Source organism: Myxocyprinus asiaticus, chromosome 4, assembly GCF_019703515.2.
Source record: "Myxocyprinus asiaticus isolate MX2 ecotype Aquarium Trade chromosome 4, UBuf_Myxa_2, whole genome shotgun sequence".
Classification (NCBI taxonomy): Eukaryota; Metazoa; Chordata; class Actinopteri; order Cypriniformes; family Catostomidae; genus Myxocyprinus; species Myxocyprinus asiaticus.
The window spans coordinates 62,162,490-62,182,500 of NC_059347.1; the positions used below are offsets into that span (position 1 = coordinate 62,162,490).

At 39.7% G+C, this 20,011-nt stretch overlaps 1 protein-coding gene across 2 annotated transcripts in view; it reads right to left on the minus strand.

Moving 5' to 3' along the window:
- The window catches only part of LOC127433134 (peripheral-type benzodiazepine receptor-associated protein 1-like), a 137,295-nt gene that overhangs the window by 46,631 nt on the left and 70,653 nt on the right, over positions 1–20,011 (minus strand). For both annotated transcript variants that reach the window (XM_051684806.1, XM_051684813.1), the window contains exons 6-13: positions 14,807–14,968; positions 13,980–14,063; positions 13,264–13,353; positions 12,483–12,605; positions 12,286–12,390; positions 11,989–12,039; positions 6,296–6,316; positions 3,015–3,189 (exon numbers count right to left, since the gene is read on the minus strand). In XM_051684806.1, coding sequence (XP_051540766.1) covers positions 3,015–3,189; positions 6,296–6,316; positions 11,989–12,039; positions 12,286–12,390; positions 12,483–12,605; positions 13,264–13,353; positions 13,980–14,063; positions 14,807–14,968 — 811 coding nt within the window. The remainder of the gene's footprint in view (positions 1–3,014; positions 3,190–6,295; positions 6,317–11,988; positions 12,040–12,285; positions 12,391–12,482; positions 12,606–13,263; positions 13,354–13,979; positions 14,064–14,806; positions 14,969–20,011) is intronic.

The window sequence follows — 20,011 nt, forward strand, 5'->3', positions numbered from 1 at the left end:
TCACCATAAACTGCCACTGTGTGACATCACTGAGCACAACATTTTTACACAATTTCTCCCTTTGTGTTCAGAAAAAGAAAGAAAGTCAAATAGAGTTATAACAACACAGGGGTGAGTAAACAATGACAGAATTTTCATTTTTTGGGTGAACTATCCCTTTAAGTCCTATTTTACTGTCCACTTTCACTTTCACATTCTTCTTTAGTTTTTTGGTGATTCATATGCTTCGTGGACATCACTGGGCAGGGAGGAGAATTTATAGAAAAAAAGGACTTAAATATTGACCTGTTTCTCACCCACACCTATCATATCACTGCTGAAGTCACGGATTAAACCACTGGAGTCTTATGGATTACTTTTATGCTGCCTTTATGTGCTTTGTGGAGCTTCAAAGTTCTGGTCAGCATTCACTTGCATTGTATGCACCTACAGAGCTGAAATATTCTTCTAAAAATCTTCATTTATGTTCTGCAGAAGAAAGAAAGTCATACACATCTGGGATGGCATGAGGGTGAATAAATGATGACAGAATTTTCATTTTTGGTGAACTGTCCCTTTAATATTAGTTCATAATGCATTAACAAATGTTAAAAATGTATTTATATGATAGATAGATAGATAGACAGACAGATAGATAGATAGATAAAGGACCCTTAGACAGATAGACAGATAAACAGACAGACAGACAGACAGATGATAGTTAGATAGACAGACAGACAGATGATAGACAGCAGACAGATAAATAGATAGACAGACAGACAGACAGATTATAGATAGACGGACAGACGGACGGACTGATAGATACATAAATAGACAGAAAGAGTGATAGATAGACAGACAGAAAGATTATAGATAGACGGATGGACAGATAGATAGTTAGATAGACAGACAGAAAGATAATGGACAGACAGACAGACAGATAAATAAATAGATAGATAGACAGACAGATTATAGATAGACGGACAGACTGATAGATACATAAATAGATAGACAGAAAGAGTGATAGATAGACAGACAGAAAGATTATAGATAGACGGATGGACAGATAGATAGTTAGATAAACAGACAGACAGATAATGGACAGACAGACAGACAGATAAATAAATAGATAGATAGACAGACAGACAGATAATGGACAGACAGACAGACAGATAAATAGATAGATAGACAGACAGACAGACAGATTATAGATAGACGGACAGAGGGACGGAATGATAGATAGATAAATAGATAGACAGAAAGAGTGATAGATAAACAGACAGACAGATTATAGATAGACGGATGGACAGACAGATATTCACCAAAAATAACAAAAGCTGAAAAAATATTTTTTATTGTTAGTTCATATCAGCTAATGTTCTTAATTAATCACACCTTGATCAATGTTAATTCCAACACATACTAATACAAGTTTTACATATGAGTTATACATATTAACATCAATTCATGCATTATGAACTAAAATGAACAAACAATGAACAGTAGTATTTTGGTAAATTAACATTAATGATGATTAATAAAGGCTGTAAAAAATAATTGACCATTAGTTCATGATACCAATGCATTTTACTAATGTTAATAAGCAAAACCTTATTGAAAAGTTTTCCTAATAATATTATTCAAAAATAAAATAAGTCTGACATCAGTGCAAAACCTGCTGCTTCTCATTGTATAATTTGTTTTTAACCCTTGTACGAACTTCGGGACATTTTTGTCTTTTTCATTTTTGTTTTTTCGATCATTTTGGCTGTTAATGCCAATGGCATACATTTTGCCAAAGGTGTGTATTTTTGGGGGAATTTTGATATTTCAACCTCAGTTCCTATAATACATCTATAATACGCTGTGTACACAAAATAGTTCCACTCAGGACCTTCAGGACAAAAATGTCCCCATTGAAACCCATTAAAACTGCAACATTTGATCCCAGTGCCATTAAAGCATAAAATCATGAATTCTATGATATTATGTTTTCATTCCGGAGCCCTGGCTTCAAAATATACATTTTTAATATATTCCACCAGATGGCGTCATGTTTAGCCTATGGAGCAAATACATGCTTTTCCCCTATTTACTGTTTGCTGTATCATTGAGCACTGCATGACAACTGAATAAATGATGCAGATAAAATTGTGTGTGTGTGTTGGTATGGATGTCAGAGTGTGTTTTGAATGTATTGAGAAATTTGTGTGTGTGTGTAAAAACAACAGTGGCATTATGTTAACAAACTGGCATTTAAAGGTATATATTTAAATATTTAAATATTTGGTAGCTATGATCGGGACTGATGTTGGTTAAAAACTCAGTGAAAGTGGAAAATAATATTAATATATAATATTATTATGGCAGTTTTTTTGATGCAGACATTTTTGTCCTCTAAGGACCTCTGAGTAACTTTTTTAAATTGACGTACAAGGGTTAAGTTAAAAATAAAAGACTATTATCATAAAACAGATACCGACACCGACATTCTGACTGGATGAGTCACTTTCTAAGTCGATATACTCACATCTGTTCCTGCACGTTAAATGAATTCTATAGTAATGCAGGGTCACGTCCCACTCTGTATTTTCGCATATAAGTTTCACTCGCTCTCTCACATATAAACGGTACGACACAATCTTGCCCAGATGACACATATCTACCGTTGCACAGTATATACTGTTTGTCATACCGCCCAGCCCTAGTTCAGGACATCATATTTAATTCTTCATGGATGTGACCACTGTCCATTGCTCATGACATAGTCACACTCCACGTGTTTTCATGCAGATAAACAGAGTGATAACTTCACCCAGGACAAGTACAGTGAGTATGAACGCAGCCCAGAATAATGACCACATTATATAGTACCAGGACCAGTAGCGTCACAGATGACTTCGTTACCCTCCAAACTCCAAAAAGTGATCTCTTCCCAAGAGGCATTTGTGCCTGGAGAAACAGGGAATAATGCACATGCAATCCACTTACAGAGAGCTCCCACAACAAAACATACCCAAATTAAATTAGCATACCAGTCTCACCGGGCAAGCCATTGGTCAGCTGGGTCAAACTGGCGCTGGACAGCAATTCGGGTCCCGACAGGTCAATCTTTGACGCCTGAACCCGGAATTTATCCAGCTCCTGTGAGAGCAAACCGAACTGCTCGCTCTGGCTGCGGCATTTGTCCTCAAGCTCCTGAACTTTTGCCTTCACACAGATAATAATATGCACATGTTAATTAATATTCATAAGGAACATTAATGTTAAATATATCAGCTTGGTCAGATGCAGAATTGTGGGAGCCATTAGACAAACAAAGCAATGCACTGCCAGTGAGTGATTAGCCAATCAGAGCATGTGAATAAACTATGAATGGATGACTTCACCTATTCAGAGTCCAAAGTTGGGCATTTCAAACATTGCCAGCCTATCAGTTTTCTTGCATCACATTACTGCTCATCCAACGGGATCTATATAAAACTGTGGATGTGTATAACCTAAACTAGCCTTTCAGTGTCAGCTTGAAACAAAACATTTTTTGTGGTGGAGATATTTGGGTGTTTCTTCAACTTCAGGCACTTTCAGCACTGTGGATTTCAAGTATGTAAAGTCTCGTTAAAACAGTTTCACACTCTCACTAGTTTAATTCATTCAATATGTTCATGCATCACATGAGATTTATTTCATTCAAGTCATGAAAATTTATTTCCAGCGCATCTCAAATTCTGTGTTGTGTTTAATAGAATTCCCAAGTAAAATGACCGACTCCTTTGTCTTGGTAAGGCTAATATCATGGCTAACATTTTATGGATACTTCAAACACGCATTAAAAAAATATTTTCACACTTTTTGCATAATTTGGCAAAACTACAGTTTTATTAGAAATGACGCCCAATAAAAAAAGTGATATTTCCCTTGATTATTCTGTGTTTTGTCTCATATTTCATGCTCTTCACTGACACTTTTGTCCACTTGGTTAATAAGTACACTAAATTTTGACAAAACTTTATTAGGGGTGAATTTGTTTGGTGGGGTGGAAATGACGTCTCAACTGTGAGACAGTCATAATTTCTGAAACATTGATAAAAATTTATTTCCACACAATACATACTGAAATGGTTTGTGTTTACTTCACAGGACTTTTTAGATGATCATAGTTTTAAACATGTAATAATTAGTGAAAAGAAATGACATCTAAGAGCACATCTGGTGCTTAGAAAATGCCACAGAAGCTCCGGGAAGGGTGCAAAACACATGAAAAATAGTAGTGGATGCTTCCCAATAATGAAAACATGAATCCACATCAAGGCACTCATCTAAAATGTCAATATTAAAAAGCCAACAGCAACAGCCATCCATGTGATTATCTAATCAGCCAATCGTGTGGCAGCAGTGCATAAAATCATGCAGATACGGGTCAGGAGCTTCAGTTAAAGTTCACATCAACCATCAGAATGGGGAAAAATGTGATCTCAGTGATTTGGAGTGTGGCATGATTGTTGGTGCCAGACGGGCTGGTTTGAGTATTTCTGGGATTTTCACACACAACAGTCTCTAGAATTTACTCCGAATGGTGCCAAAAACAAAAAACATCCAGTGAGCGGCAGTTCTGTGGACGGAAACACTTGTTGATGAGAGAGGTCAACAGAGAATGGCCAAACTGGTTTGAACTGACGAAGTCTACGGTAACTCAGATAACCGACTCTGTGCAATTGTGCTGAGAAGAATATCATCTCTGAATGCTGTTCTGAGATGCGGGTTTGTGCTGTTTTGGTGGCACGAGGGGGACCTACACAATAATAGGCGGGGGGTTTTAATGTTGTGGCTGATTGGTGTATTTATATATATATATATATATATATATATATATATATATATATATATATATATATATATATATAAAGTACATCATTTCAATAGGAGACTATTAAAAAACAAGCAAACAAGTGTTAGCAAAAATTCTGGTTATTGATATTATTGCTGTTTTAAATGTATGTTCCTGTAGTTTAATGATGTTTAATGATAAGTGAACATGACTTCTAATATGAAGAATCCTTTTACAGTTACTGAAACTACAATCTATAAAATTGTTAAGACTGTGTAGATGCAGTGCATTGCAAGTTGCTCTGAAAAAAAAGGCATCTTAAAAGAAAATAAATGCATGTTAAATGGTGCGATAATGTATGCAGCAGGTAAGGAGGGCAGAGGAACAGGTTAAAGCTATTTTGCTGAGTGTTAAATACATGCGTGTGGTTAAAGCATCAAAAACTCTGAGTGTCTGAGTTTGACAGAATGCAGTGAGATAGTTTCAATTCCGGCTCTGTGGTTCAGTTCCCTGGCATATGGAGTACACACAGGTTAAAAACACAATACACACACACGCGCACACACACATGCACAGACGCACACACGCACATAGACATACACACAAAGACACAGACACATACACAGACACACACAGATACTCAGACACTCAGACACACACAGACACACTCACGCAGACACACACACACGCAGACACACACACACGCAGACACACACACACGCAGACACACACACACGCACACGCAGACACGCACACACGCAGACACGCACGCACGCACACACGCACACAGAGACACACAGACACATGCACACACGCACACAGAGACACACACGCAGACACAAATACACACACGCAGACACACACACGCAGACACACACACACACACGCAGACACACTCACACGCACATAGACACACACACACAGACACACACGCACACGCACACACAGAGACACACACACAAACACAAACACACACACAGACACACACACACAGACACGCACACACACACACACACCCACGCACACAGACACACCCACGCACACAGACACGCACACACTCACGCACACAGACACGCACACACTCACGCACACAGACACACACACACACACACACACTCACACACACTCCAGTATAAGCAATGACATGAAACAACAGTTCACCAGCTATATCACTGCAACTATTAACATTAGTTTACATGACAGAAACTATCTTGAAGTAAAAGTATGGCACTTCAAATAATGTTTTAATGAAAGTTTTGTCCATAATATTTTTATTATGTAATAACGGTTTTTAAAAACAATAAGACACTCAAGGTTATTATTAAAGGTCTATTAGTTTTATTGTGATTTACTTCGCTTCGTGTCGTGCCTAACAATGGCCTTTAGCTGTCAATAAACCTCTTTTATGTTTTCGCTAAACTAAAGATACAAAGGGTTGAGGACCGACAGACAGGGGTTCTGGATCGGGTTTTGGAGTGGTTATGATACCTGCATGCAGTCCAGTGAATTCTGGTTAGCCGTCAGAGGAAAGAAAAGTACAAGACAAAGGGAGAAGAAAAATCAGGCATTTCGTCAGTATTCAGAGCAGATATTAGTTTAGATTATTAAACAGTGCAATCCAAGACCTGTTGAACGGCATCACTGTTGAATGCACCCAAATCCTCCAGACTAAACTGAACAAAAAAACTATCATTTTCGATTGAAGGTATTTGTCTAATAATCATTTACATTATAGAGTAAAAAAATACTTTAGAAAAGGTTCCAACCTCATCCCACATTGTTCTAGATTGTCAAAGAGGGCAGTTACACATCTGTTGAGATGCAAGCAATGTTCATGTGTTTGATTCCCACAGAACACACATACTGATCAAATGTATACTGTACATTCACTGTACTGTAAGTCGCTTTTGATAAAGAGTCAGCTAGAATGCATAATCTCATTATTTAAGTGCTGTCTGTACATTGAGGTATTCTTAATGCTCACTGATATACAGTGCATCCGGAAAGTATTCACAGCGCTTCACTTTTCCACATTTTGTTATGTTACAGCCTTATTCCACAATGGATTAAATTAATTATTTTCCTCAAAATTCTACAAACAATACCCCATAATGACAACGTGAAAGAAGTTTGTTTGAAATCTTTGCAAAGCTTGGCACACCTATTTTTGGGCAGTTTCTCCCATTCTTCTTTGCAGAACCTCTCAAGCTCCATCAGGTTGGATGGGGAGCGTCAGTGCACAGCCATTTTCAGATCTCTCCAGAGATGTTCAATCGGGTTCAAGTCTGGGCTCTGGCTGGGCCACTCAAGGACATTCACAGAGTTGTCCCGGAGCCACTCCTTTGTTATCTTGGCTGTGTGCTTAGGGTCGTTGCCCTGTTGGAAGATGAACCGTCGCCCCAGTCTGAGGTCCAGAGCGCTCTGGAGCAGGTTTTCATCAAGGATGTCTCTGTACATTGCTGCATTCATCTTTCCCTCGATCTTGACTAGTCTCTCAGTTCCTGCCACTGAAAAACATCCCCACAGCATGATGCTGCCACCACCATGCTTCACTGTAGGGATGGTATTGGCCAGGTGATGAGCGGTGCCTGGTTTCCTCCAGACATGACGCTTGCCATTCAGGCCAAAGAGTTCAATCTTTGTTTCTCCAGGCGGGCTGTCATGTGCCTTTTACTGAGGAGTGGCTTCCCTCTGGCCACTCTACCATACAGGCCTGATTGGTGGAGTGCTGCAGAGATGGTTGTTCTTCTGGAAGGTTCTTCTCTCTCCACAGAGAAATGCTGGAGATCTGTCAGAGTGACCATCGGGTTCTTGGTCACCTCCCTGACTAAGGCCCTTCTCCCCCGATCGCTCAGTTTGGCCGGGCGGCCAGCTCTAGGAAGAGTCCTGGTGGTTCCAAACTTCTTCCATTTACGGATGATGGAGGCCACTGTGCTCATTGGGACCTTCAATGCTGCAGAAATGTTTCTGTACCCTTCCCCAGATCTGTGCCTCGATACAATCCTGTCTCGGAGGTCTACAGACAATTCCTTGGACTTCATGTCTTGGTTTGTGCTCTGACATGCACTGTTAACTGTGGGACCTTATATAGACAGGTGTGTGCCTTTCCAAATCATGTCCAATCAACTGAATTTACCACAGGTGGACTCCAATCAAGTTGTAGAAACATCTCAAGGATGATCAGTGGAAACAGGATGCACCTGAGCTCAATTTTGAGTGTCATGGCAAAAGCTGTGAATACTTATGTTCATGTGATTTGTTTTTTTTTAATACATTTGCAAAGATAAACAAACTTCTTTCACGTTGTCATTATGGGGTATTGTTTGTAGAATTTTGAGGAAAATAATGAATTTAATCCATTGTGGAATAAGGCTGTAACATAACAAAATGTGGAAAAATTGAAGCGCTGTGAATACTTTCCGGATGCACTGTATTATTGAATATTTATTTTGCTCTATTTATCTTTGAACTTATTGTGCAGTGCTTTTATTTTTATTATTAGCTTTTTTTTGGTTAATCGTATTGATGCATTAACAAAATTGCAATGCTGTATGTAAAACAATCATGCCAATAAAGTACGTTGAAATGAAATCTGAACTCCAGAGCCCTCTGGAGGACGAACACACAATCATCAGTGATGCAGTTTAAAGAGAGAGAGAAACAGGAAGGGGAACACATCAAACAGGAAGTGCACACACGCAGTACTCTACCAGCTCTCTGTGCAACACAAGCTGCACCAGATCCTGAGAAATATTCAGTTAAACAACACACAAAAACACAATATACATTAAAAACTTCCTGCATACTCTCATAAACACTTTCTTTATAGATTTACCAGAATTACAAGAGTTTCTGATTTTTATCAAGATGTTTACAAGCATATCTAACATTAGATCTGAAGTTACATATAATAAAGTTATAATATATGTTTCATATATACACACACACACACACTATATATATATATATATATATATAAAATTGATTACATTTATAAATCAAATTAAGTACATGTTCTACTGATAAATTAAATTAATTAGCAATTAGTTGTGTATATCAATATTCCTAGAGAAAGAAATCAATAATTACATGTTTAAATAATTATAAATAATTATATTTAAATAATTGTAAACATAATAGATGAAGTTACTGTTAGTGCCCCGCCCCTCCCGGGTTCTTTTAGTAGGCCAGGAAAAAACCGCTGTCTATGGGCGCTTCACTCAAATTGCGCTGAAACTGCCCAAAAAGTGCTGTTTGGTGTGGAACACCCCGTTTCCCACAGAATATTGGAGATTAGGGCTTCTTCAAATTTCCACCTGATCGTTGCAGCAGGACAAACTCAGGATTTTACATAAATGATGATGATATTTCACAAGTCACCGTCATCGTTATCACGTCTGCTCTATTAGACACAATTGACCCGCGGCAGCTGTTGTTCGATATTAACTTTTTTACGAAGAAACTACGTAAACTCTGATTGCAAACTGCTTTTTTATTTATTTCCAAAAAGCTGTCGCTGTGACAGATATGAGGTCAGATATGATCTAACGATTATCTGATCAAGACCACCAATATATGAAATAACAGGAGGAACAGATCCCGTCTCCACCACTATAGCACATGGACTACTGTTTGTGAAAGGATCAGTGAATAAAGATAATATCATTCTGCTAAAATGATGTCTTTGCATTTATTTTGAATGCAGTAAATAATATTGTTCAATCGAAACTGCTGTTATTAAGTTTTGATATGGAATATGATCATACTGAAGTGAGAATATTATTATTTATTGTATGTGGGTTAATAATTTAAGCAGTTAAGACACATATTGCATGGCTAGTGGTAGTTGTTATTTTTATATATCACATTTCTTAGGCTTTAGAAGTGTGTTAAACATGTGAGGATGTGGAATCATCAACCTGTTACATGTCTGACATGATCATACAGGCTCATTGAACCAAGTTTAATCTTGTTTGGCTGATATTTCAGAAAAGAATCCACATACATTATTCACTGTAAACCATAGATAAACCATTTATAATAACTTCTATTAACATTACAAGACATTATTACACTCTATAAAGCTTAAAAGATTATTAAAATGCAGCGCTGCCTATTTCCACCATTGAAAACTGCTCGAAAGAACCCGGAAGCGTGATTTCCTGCGGTGTGACGTCAGAGTAATTTCATCTATACTGTATATAATAAATATAATAATTCAGATCATTAAAATAACGGCATCACTGTTGAATGCATCCAAATCCTTCAGACTCAAAATGTACAAAACTGTTATTTTAGAACAGGGTATTTTGGTATGTTTTATATAACTATATTTACTTTAAGTAAAGAAACACCTTGAAAAACATTCTACATCAGGAACGAGATGCTTGTAGCTTAACTGGTTATCGCAATTAATAATTCAGATCATTAAAATACTTTATTGTGGCAGACGAGTAAAGCTTTGATTAGGCAATACAAAAAGTGGCTTTAGAAGGCAATATATTGTTTATTTCATGAGCTTATCATTGGCTTACAGTCCGCATCGATCCATTAGATGGACGCTTTGAGCATCTCACTTTGGTTGCGTCGCGTTATAAACACACTGTGTGGACACAGATAAGGCTGTGTCAAGTTAAAAGTGATTTAAAACTTCTCAAGACCCCTGTATTCTGAGTTGCGCCCCGTCCAGCTGTGTTTGATCGCTAAAATGCGTTCTCATCTTGAGCTGTCGCCTGTACAGATGCGTGTTACGCTTACTGCCCCCAGCTGACCGAGACTTGCAAAAACATGACGTTCCGGAGGCGTGATTAAATGCGTTCTTTTTTTAAACCCATTATTTTTTAAATAATCGCAATGAATCAATGCGTCAAAATCGACAGCCCTAAAAATCCAGGGTCGAGCTGTCCCGGCGTCAGTACGAGTGTCGAAAGGGGGGCGAATACTTTCTCTCCAGACGGCGAGTCCACCGAGGTAAGTATCCCGCTGTCGCTCCTCCTTCCCGGGTTGCAGATTCTACCGACGAGCAGGTGTTCACACGCTGGAAGTCCGGCGAAGTGTGGCGCTAGCCCGGCGACTGCACGACTTGTATAGGCCGCTGCTGACACACCCTTTCACCGGCTCGGCCAATCGGCTAATCAGCCCGCTCTCGCACACGCTCGTGCACAATTAACGGTAGTTTGTGCCCAATCAGGGCCTTGAGCCGGCGCTCGCGCTCTTGCATAATGAGCGCTAATTTTTTGGACCAATCGGGGCCTCGAGCGGGCGCCCAATCAGGGCCTCGAGCGGGCGCCCAATCAGGGCCTCGAGCGGGCGCCCAATCAGGGCCTCGAGCGGGCGCCCAATCAGGGCCTCGAGCGGGCGCCCAATCAGGGCCTCGAGCAGGCTCGAGCGGGCGCCCAATCAGGGCCTCGAGCGGGCTCCCAATCAGGGCCTAGAGCAGGCTCGAGCGGGCGCCCAATCAGGGCCTCGAGCGGGCGCCCAATCAGGGCCTCGAGCAGGCTCGAGCGGGCACCCAATCAGGGCCTCGAGCGGGCTCCCAATCAGGGCCTCGAGCAGGCTCCCAATCAGGGCCTCGAGCAGGCTCCCAATCAGGGCCTCGAGCAGGCTCCCAATCAGGGCCTCGAGCGGGCTCGAGCGGGCGTCCAATCAGGGCCTCATATAGGGCTTTGGCAATATGACGATATATATTGTGGTGACTGTGTCAATCGACAGAGATTTTGCTATATCGCGTACATCATCACGGTATGTAAATATCCATGTGCGCGGTGTGGGCTTATCTCTCATTGTGCAGGACTTCATATGAGACTGAGAGTATATTCAATTACATTCATCTCGCGCTTGGAGCTTCACAAGCACTTAATTCGCTCCTCATCTGACATGCTCATCTGTGTTTCATGTGAGTGTCGTGTGTGCGATCTCTGGAGCGTGTAAGTGTGCACGAGTCCAGCAGGATTCCTGATATTTACAGGAGAGCACAGAGCGGGATCACTCGCGCTACTCAATCATTTTTGATTGACACGGTTATCGACTAATGCTGACAAATCTCAAAATGTTGGCTGATTTATAAGGCCAGTAAAAAGGCCTATCACTAACCCAAAAAACAAACAAGCAACATAATAACAATCAATTATATAGGGTTCATTTAACATAAAACTAGGAAACCAATGAGATTTGAAACTCACCTCCAGCATTTGCACGACACCTTCATGTTCTCTCTTAGCAAATAACTGAGCCTGTGGAACCAGAACACACTCATTTCAGAAGAGTTTACAACAAATCTTAACACATATGTTGCTTATATGACTTATATCCTATTTAAATTAAACAATCAATAGCTAAATAATTATGTTCAGAGGTAGAATCGCAGAAACATAGCATAATTCAACCCATGAGTATCATTTTAGACAGTTGCTTCACAAAGATTCTGTGTAACATGGAAGAAATGTAATTTATTGTATGAAAAACTGTGCGCGACTGACCCGCTGCAGTCGTTTGATCTCATCATGTTTGAACTTGAGGATCGCCAGTGCCTGTTCATGCTCCAATTCCAGCTGCTGCCTGCGCTCGGCCACCTCTCGCATGTGCTGCCATCACATGCAAACATACACAAGTCACAAATATACACACCAGAAGTGTTGAGAAAAGAATGAAGATGTGACTGACATGAGCGTGTTACCTTCAGGACCTGCTCTAGGTTCTCCAGCTTTGCTCGCAGTTGCTGGTTCTCCTCCAGAACTGAAGTATGCTGAGCGCTCAAATCTGAGAGCTGTTGCTTTAGCTCGTCATTTTCATTCGGAGACTACACAAAAAATACAGACACAGAAAACACGCACATCAAAGTATGTCCACCCGACAAATTCCCTACTTTAAGATTTCCAGAGCTATGCTGTTGCTAAGTGTTCGGAGTGGTTTTCAGCATGCATGCTACTGTAGTTTCAAATGAGCCCAAACCCAAAGTCTCTATAGATGAAGTTACTGTTTACAAACAAACACTTGGCAGTACTTTTGGCATCGCAGACAAGATCTGCTTGCAACGGGCACTTAGACTTCTGAATTATACTTTTGTGTTCTTTTGAAGCTTGAAGAGGTGGTCACCATAAACTGCCTTTGTATGACATCACTGAACACAACATTTATTCACAATTTCTTCCTTTGTGTTCAGAAAAAGAAAGAAAGTAATATAGGGTTATAACAACACAGGGGTGAGTAAACAATGACTGAATTTACAGTTTTGGGGGGTGAACTAACCCTTTAACTAATCTCTTTACACTAACTTTGACAGTGTTAATATATATTCTGTAATCCTTTTTTGTTTCTAAAATTTCCTGGGGGAGCCCAAAACCTTTGCCATAAATAATCATCTTTATTTATAAAGCCACTAGCACACAAAATATAAGCTCAAAGAGCTTTACAAAAAAGTGGAAAGTTATTTTAACAACTTTATAAGTTGCAGTCACCTGTTGAAGCAGCTGAGCTCTCCTCCTGAGGAGTTCTGCCTCCTCCACTAAACGCTCATTTCTGCTGCACTCCTCCACTAGCTGACTCTCCTGTTAATCACACACACACACACACACACACACACACACACACACGAGAGGCAGACACACACAGGCAGACACACACAGGCAGACACACACAGGCAGACACACACACACACAGACAGACAGACAGACACACAGACAGACAGACAGACACACGCACAGACACACACACACACACAGGCAGACATATACACACACAGACACACACACACACACATACACATACACAGACAGACACACAGACACACACACAGACAGACACACACACACACACACAGACAGACACACAGACACACACACACACACACACACAGACAGACACACAGACACACAGGCAGACAGACACACAGGCAGACAGACAGACAGACAGACGCACACACACACAGATGCACACACACACACAGACACACAGGCAGACACACACACAGACAGACACACACATGCACGCACACACGCACACACACACAGACACACACACACACACACAGACACAGGCAGACAGACACACAGACAGACACACACACACACAGACAGACAGACACACAGACAGACACACACACACACAGCCTGTTATCCAGTCTGACTTGTTGTAATCACTCACTATACGTGTTGAATATGAGAAACACACTCACTAAATCGAGACATCGTTTCTGTCTCTTTCTCACTTCATGCTCAAGAGATTCACATTCTTTCCTCTTCTTGCCCAGCTCACTTTCCTGTAGAGACATCACACAACTCCTTCACAAACATGGAAGTGCAACATCTACTCATCAAACTGAGAGAGAGCATCATTGAAATGGCACTTGTGGAAAATTCTAAATCAACAGCATCACTTGTTTCAGTTGAACTTCATGGCATTTATCAGAGGTAGTTATGCCAGTGTGCTTGGTATTTTTTCAGGTGGAGTGGGGGCATTCGAGTCATTTATTTTTCAACGCAAACACTTGCATATATCTGAATACTTGATGCCAGAGATGCCTATTTGAATGTACTGTATGTATATATGGATCATGGACAGATAAGGCTGTTTTGTTCATAGAAATGTCATCTTTGTGTCCATGTTGGTTTTATTCATTTTAGAAAAGCATTTATAGAAATTAGTTTTAACAACTTAAATGTCATGTGGTTTAACCAACAAGTAAAACACATACTTTCTTGTACCTTGAATACACGAGTGCACACAATTTAATCATTAAAAAAAAAAAAAAATTTAAACATATTTTTCAAGGTTACAATTTATTTATTTTTTTACAAATAAATATGTCTCAAATATCAAGAACTTTTCATAGGGTTACTCCATTTGTCCTTAACAAAATGTGCCTTTTCATAAAAATGACAAAATATCTGATATTTTTAAAAACATGGTCTAAAGGCGTCTTTTCTGTTTTATGATTTCCTGGTCACATGACAACAGAACGGCTACAGTCCCTACATGTTAGTTACACCAGATATGTCTTACCAGCAAATGTAGACGTTCTTCAGTGGTCTGCTCTAGCTGGTGGGTGGGGCTTGTGCCCGGATCAGGCTTCACTTGTGTCTCTGACTCCACCCCCTCTCCAAGAGTCTCCTCCCCCTTAACAGGGGCTTCATCTACTACTGTGGGTGGGGCTTCAAATGCACCCTGCAGGGGGAATATGTAATTTACAAAAAATGCTAAATGACAGTTCCCACGTAAGGCAGAATTTCTATGTTGGCTTCATATGAAAAATCCAATATCTTATTATTTTCATTGGTTTTAAGATGGTTTTGGGGGCGAATAATGACCTGGACATTTTGTGCAGCAATCCACATCTACTACTGTTTATAAAGACTATTTAGCTAGTTTTGGAGACAAGATGTCATTTAGTGTCAGCTCGCCTTTACTCAGAGGTTAAGGGTCAAATGCCTTAGCGGCTAATTTTAGTGACTATGCCTACTTACACTGTAAGTGGAACTATTCCACTGTGGCCAAAGCCATGACCTGAAAACAGGATCAAACTGCCATCGCAACACAGCTGAGAGGAAAAGTCTTCCTTTAGTTGCATCAGCGTGCTGCTGTTACTTCACACTGATTAACATTATACGCACTCTCACTTATTGGCCAACACACCACAAGCTGGTATGTCAAACGTCATTGTGCAAAGCTATATTCATGAAGTTTACCAACTAAAGAAAGACTATAAGTACAATAAGTACGAGTACAAGCGTAGTGATGGCAACAAGCCAGTTGACCAAGTAACACTAATAATATCCCTGAAATACTCGTGTAATGACAGATTTGTGCCGCCACTTTATATCAAACTTCTGCCACTCCTCTAACTGCAATATTTAACTGTCTGCAACTATTTTAAGATATAAAATGCTGTGTAGATTATCAACAAAACATACATCTTGAATACCTGATGTCTTAGAAAGACTTTCTCTTACTCACCCTCATGCCATCCCAGATGTGTTTGACTTTCTTTCTTCTGCAGAACACAAATGAAGATTTTTAGAAGAATATTTCAGCTCTGTTGGTCCATACAATGCAAGTGAATGGTGAGCAGAACTTTGAAGCTCCAAAAAGCACATAAATGCAGCATAAAAGTAATCCATACGACTCCAGTGGTTTAATCCGTGTCTTCAGCAGTGATATGAGAGGTGTGGGGGAGAAACAGATCAATATTTAAGTCCTTTTTTTTTTTTACTGTAAATCTACACTTTCACTTTCATCCACCTACTGGTCAGGGCTGGCCAAAGATGGAGATGTAGAGTCAAAAAGTCTTACATATTGATCTGTTTCTCATCCACACCTATCATATCACTTCTAAAAGACATGGATTAAACAACTGCAGTCTTCTGGAGTACTTTTATGCTGCCTTTCTGTGCTTTTTGGAGCTTCAAAGTTCTGCTCACCATTCACTTGCATTGTATGGACCTACAGAGCTGAAATATTCTTCTAAAAATCTTCATTTGTGTTCTGCTGAAGAAAGAAAGTCAAACACATCTGGGATGGCATCAAATTTAATTTGGTTAAAGATTACACAATTCAATTTCATGATTTTTTTTTAAAAATAAATTTGAATGTGTAAATCTTAAAAATAGGCTAAAGTATTTTTTGAGTGGATATGGGAGGTCTATGTAAATAAAACGGCGCAAAATCTAATTCGCTATTTTTTGGTAAAAAATAAGTCTTTAGATGTCTGAAAACCACATCTATTCTCTACGCAGTCTAAACTCAGTCCGTGCATTTGCATACATAAGGAGCATGTTACTGTCATAGAGATATGCCTGACATTCAACAAGCTCGCAGTTACTGCGCAAAAGAACGTAAGACACAAATGGGAAATATGTTTATTCTTCTAAAGTGCCTAATGCTAATGCACAGACATGCTTCTAAGACGACTTATTTCTCACAAAAATTAGCTTATTAGATTTTGCGCGCTTCATTTTAATAGACCTCCCATATATACACCCATAGATAGTGTGAGCACTCTTAGCCATGCCCAGCTGCATGCCCTCCACAAGCTTATGACCAGCGGGTGAGCGGTGCCTCGTGGTGCCATCTCACAGAGACACAAAATCACTTTCCCGGACTTTCACTTCAACAGTTCCTCACTGGTGGAACGACCTGCCAAACTCCACCCGAGCAGCTGAATCTCTAGCCTACTTCAAGAAACATCTTAAGACCAAATCGTTCACGAGCATTCGACACAATCATACTTAGGAAGAAAGAAGACTGTTATTGCCTCTTAAAAAAAACATTCTTTCACCATTCTCTCTCTAGTTGTGTTTCTCTGAGCAACTTTATATTAAAGCTCTTCTCTAATTACTGCCTCCTTAGGATGAATCACTTCTGTTGCATTCCTCATTTGTAAGTCGCTTTGGATAAAAGCGTTTACTAAATGAAAAAATGCAAATGCATTGTATACTGCCCATTTACACTCCCAAATTCTTACGAATGGGTTGTCTTCAGTTATTCTGATATTGCTTGACAGAAAAAGGACTATTTAATTAAATCGCACTTGACCAAACCCATTCACGCTTTTCGTGCACCATTTCAGCAACATGCTAATGCCGGCTTGGACTTTGCACATGCTTGCACAAAAATGCCTACATTTTATGGTCATGCCCACTGACTTTGAGCATATACCATATTGTATAGCACTGCTCTTAAGACGTATAGACTTCACACAAGTGGCATGCTGGTAAAAGCCCAAATAACCTCAAAAATCGAAACATTCTTAAAACAAGATAAATTCACTTGAGAAGCAAAATGATATACAAAAGATATTTTGTCTTGTTTCAGTAAGCAAACATACGTTTGCTCTTTTATACTAAAGTTGAGGCTCAACTAACCCCTGAATAACAGCCAGTGTGCTCTAAACCACTGTATATCTCCTATAAGACCTGGAAGCGGTGGCTGTGGCTGTTGAAGCGGTTCGATCCCATACGCTAGCCTCCGTTGGCTATAAGCACATTGCTGTAATCCCCACAGACTTCTGAATCGGGTAACTGGATCACTTCTTTAAAAAGCACCTTAATGGATTGGCCTGCCTGCTAGTTTTCCTTTATAGTGTGCGCATCGAATGCACTGAAACCGAACGCACTGAAATCTATTTGCTATTGCAATCTGTCGGTCTGCGGCAGAACAGCACGTTCAAACTCATCACATCCGGCCGAGTCAAAAACTCAAACCCAAATTTGGTCAGGCGACATCCAAGCTAGGCCTAAAAGTCAACAATTCTCTCTTGCAGATCTTGCACCATGCATGCATTCTTTGCAAAAAAATGTTTGATTTTCAGAGTCGCAGTATATACGATCAAAAGCTATATGATCTGCCGCTCAAATCCACTTAGTTTGGAGAAGCTGTTAGGGTCGTAATCGTATGTAAGCATGCGTTCACTGACGGCAGGACCGGAGAGGACAGGTGAGTGTTAATATCTGTCCTGCACGGATGGCACACACAGTGTATAATCGCATATAACGCATGCATGACACATCGTCGCACCATTCGTGGCTGCAGGATGTGTTTAAACGTCTGTATCTCTCCTGATGTACATGATGTACGTACATGCATTCTTGTATGCATCATAACACATGAATTGGACCTACCCCTCTCCTGTGAGCTGATGGACAGTCAGGCGTCCCTGTATGGATGTGGTGGACCAAAAGTAGGGATGGCTGTGGGAATCTCTGGTTTGCTTTGGGCTAAAGTCGTACCAAACCATCCAAAACCCTCTCAACACTACCACGGCAACAGCCAGCGGATTATGGGACCGTACCATTCTACTGTCAAAGGGGATTATAGAGCATACAACATGGCTCCTTTCTGTGTGTGTGTGTGTCACAAATGACCAGATTACCCGCACTGGCATTCTCATTCGGGCTTCAGAGGGACAGTGGGGAGATCTGAGAATGAAACTTCAAATGATCTTAAATTGGGTGCATTTTCATTCTGTCTGTCAACAAGCAAAACTCCACAGCCTTTATGAGGATAATACTGGGCCATTCTTTTTACCTATACTAAAAACTTTTGCAGGAAAATAGAATAAACAAATAATAAATGAAAATGATTAAAGAAGTTGATCATGGCCTCTTAGTAAATTGGTGCATTTTTTGTGTAGTGTGCAAGGGGATTATTTGCATTCAAATCCTGACCTAATATACATATTTAATAAACAAAGCTAAACTGCAATTGAACTAAAGCAATATTGAGCTTAAGAAAGGTGCAACATAAATAAAACTATATTATTATTATTATTGCAAAAACATACATTTTGGTCAACTAAAGCTAATAACTACATTTTAATAAAAATAAAAAAAATACTATAATAAATAGCAATTTTGTCATGATAACAATGATTAGGGTTACATCAAAATCTGCAGTCAAAACCAACAATGGTCTCTAAACAACATTTTATTCTGAAAGCCATTATTATTATTATTATCATTATTATTAGGAAAAATTTAACAAGTATACCTAATAATTGTACAATATTTATATAATAAATAAATAAAAAGCAATGTTGTCATGAGACAATGATTATAACGTCAATATATGTCAAAATGTCAGTAAACATTATTATTATTAATAATTAAACATTATTATTATTATTATTATTATTATTATTTATCCCCTTTTTCTCCCTCATTTGGAATGCCCAATTCCCACTACTTAGTAGGTCCTCATGGTGGCACGGTTACTCACCTCAATCCGGGTGGTGGAGGACAAGTCTCAGTTGCCTCTGCTTCTGAGACCGTCAATCCGTGCATCTTATCACGTGACTCGTTGTGCATGACACCGCGGAGACTCACAGCACGTGGAGACTCATGCTACTCTCCACGATCCACACACAACTTACAACACGCCCCATTGAGAGCGAGAACCACTAATCACGACCACGAGGAGGTTACCCCATGTGACTCTATCCTCCCTAGCAACCGGGCCAATTTGGTTGCTTAGGAGACCTGGCTGGAGTCATTCAGCACACCCTGGATTCAAACTCACGACTCCAGGTGTGATAGTCAGCGTCAATACTCGCTGAGATACCCAGGCCCCTCAATAATTAAACATTATTAATAAAAATGTTGTCAAGTAAAATAATAATTTTACCATACTGGTATTTATATAAAGAAATGTAAAAAGCAATGATACAATGATTATGATTAAATCAAAATTTACTGTCAAAAACAAAAATGATCT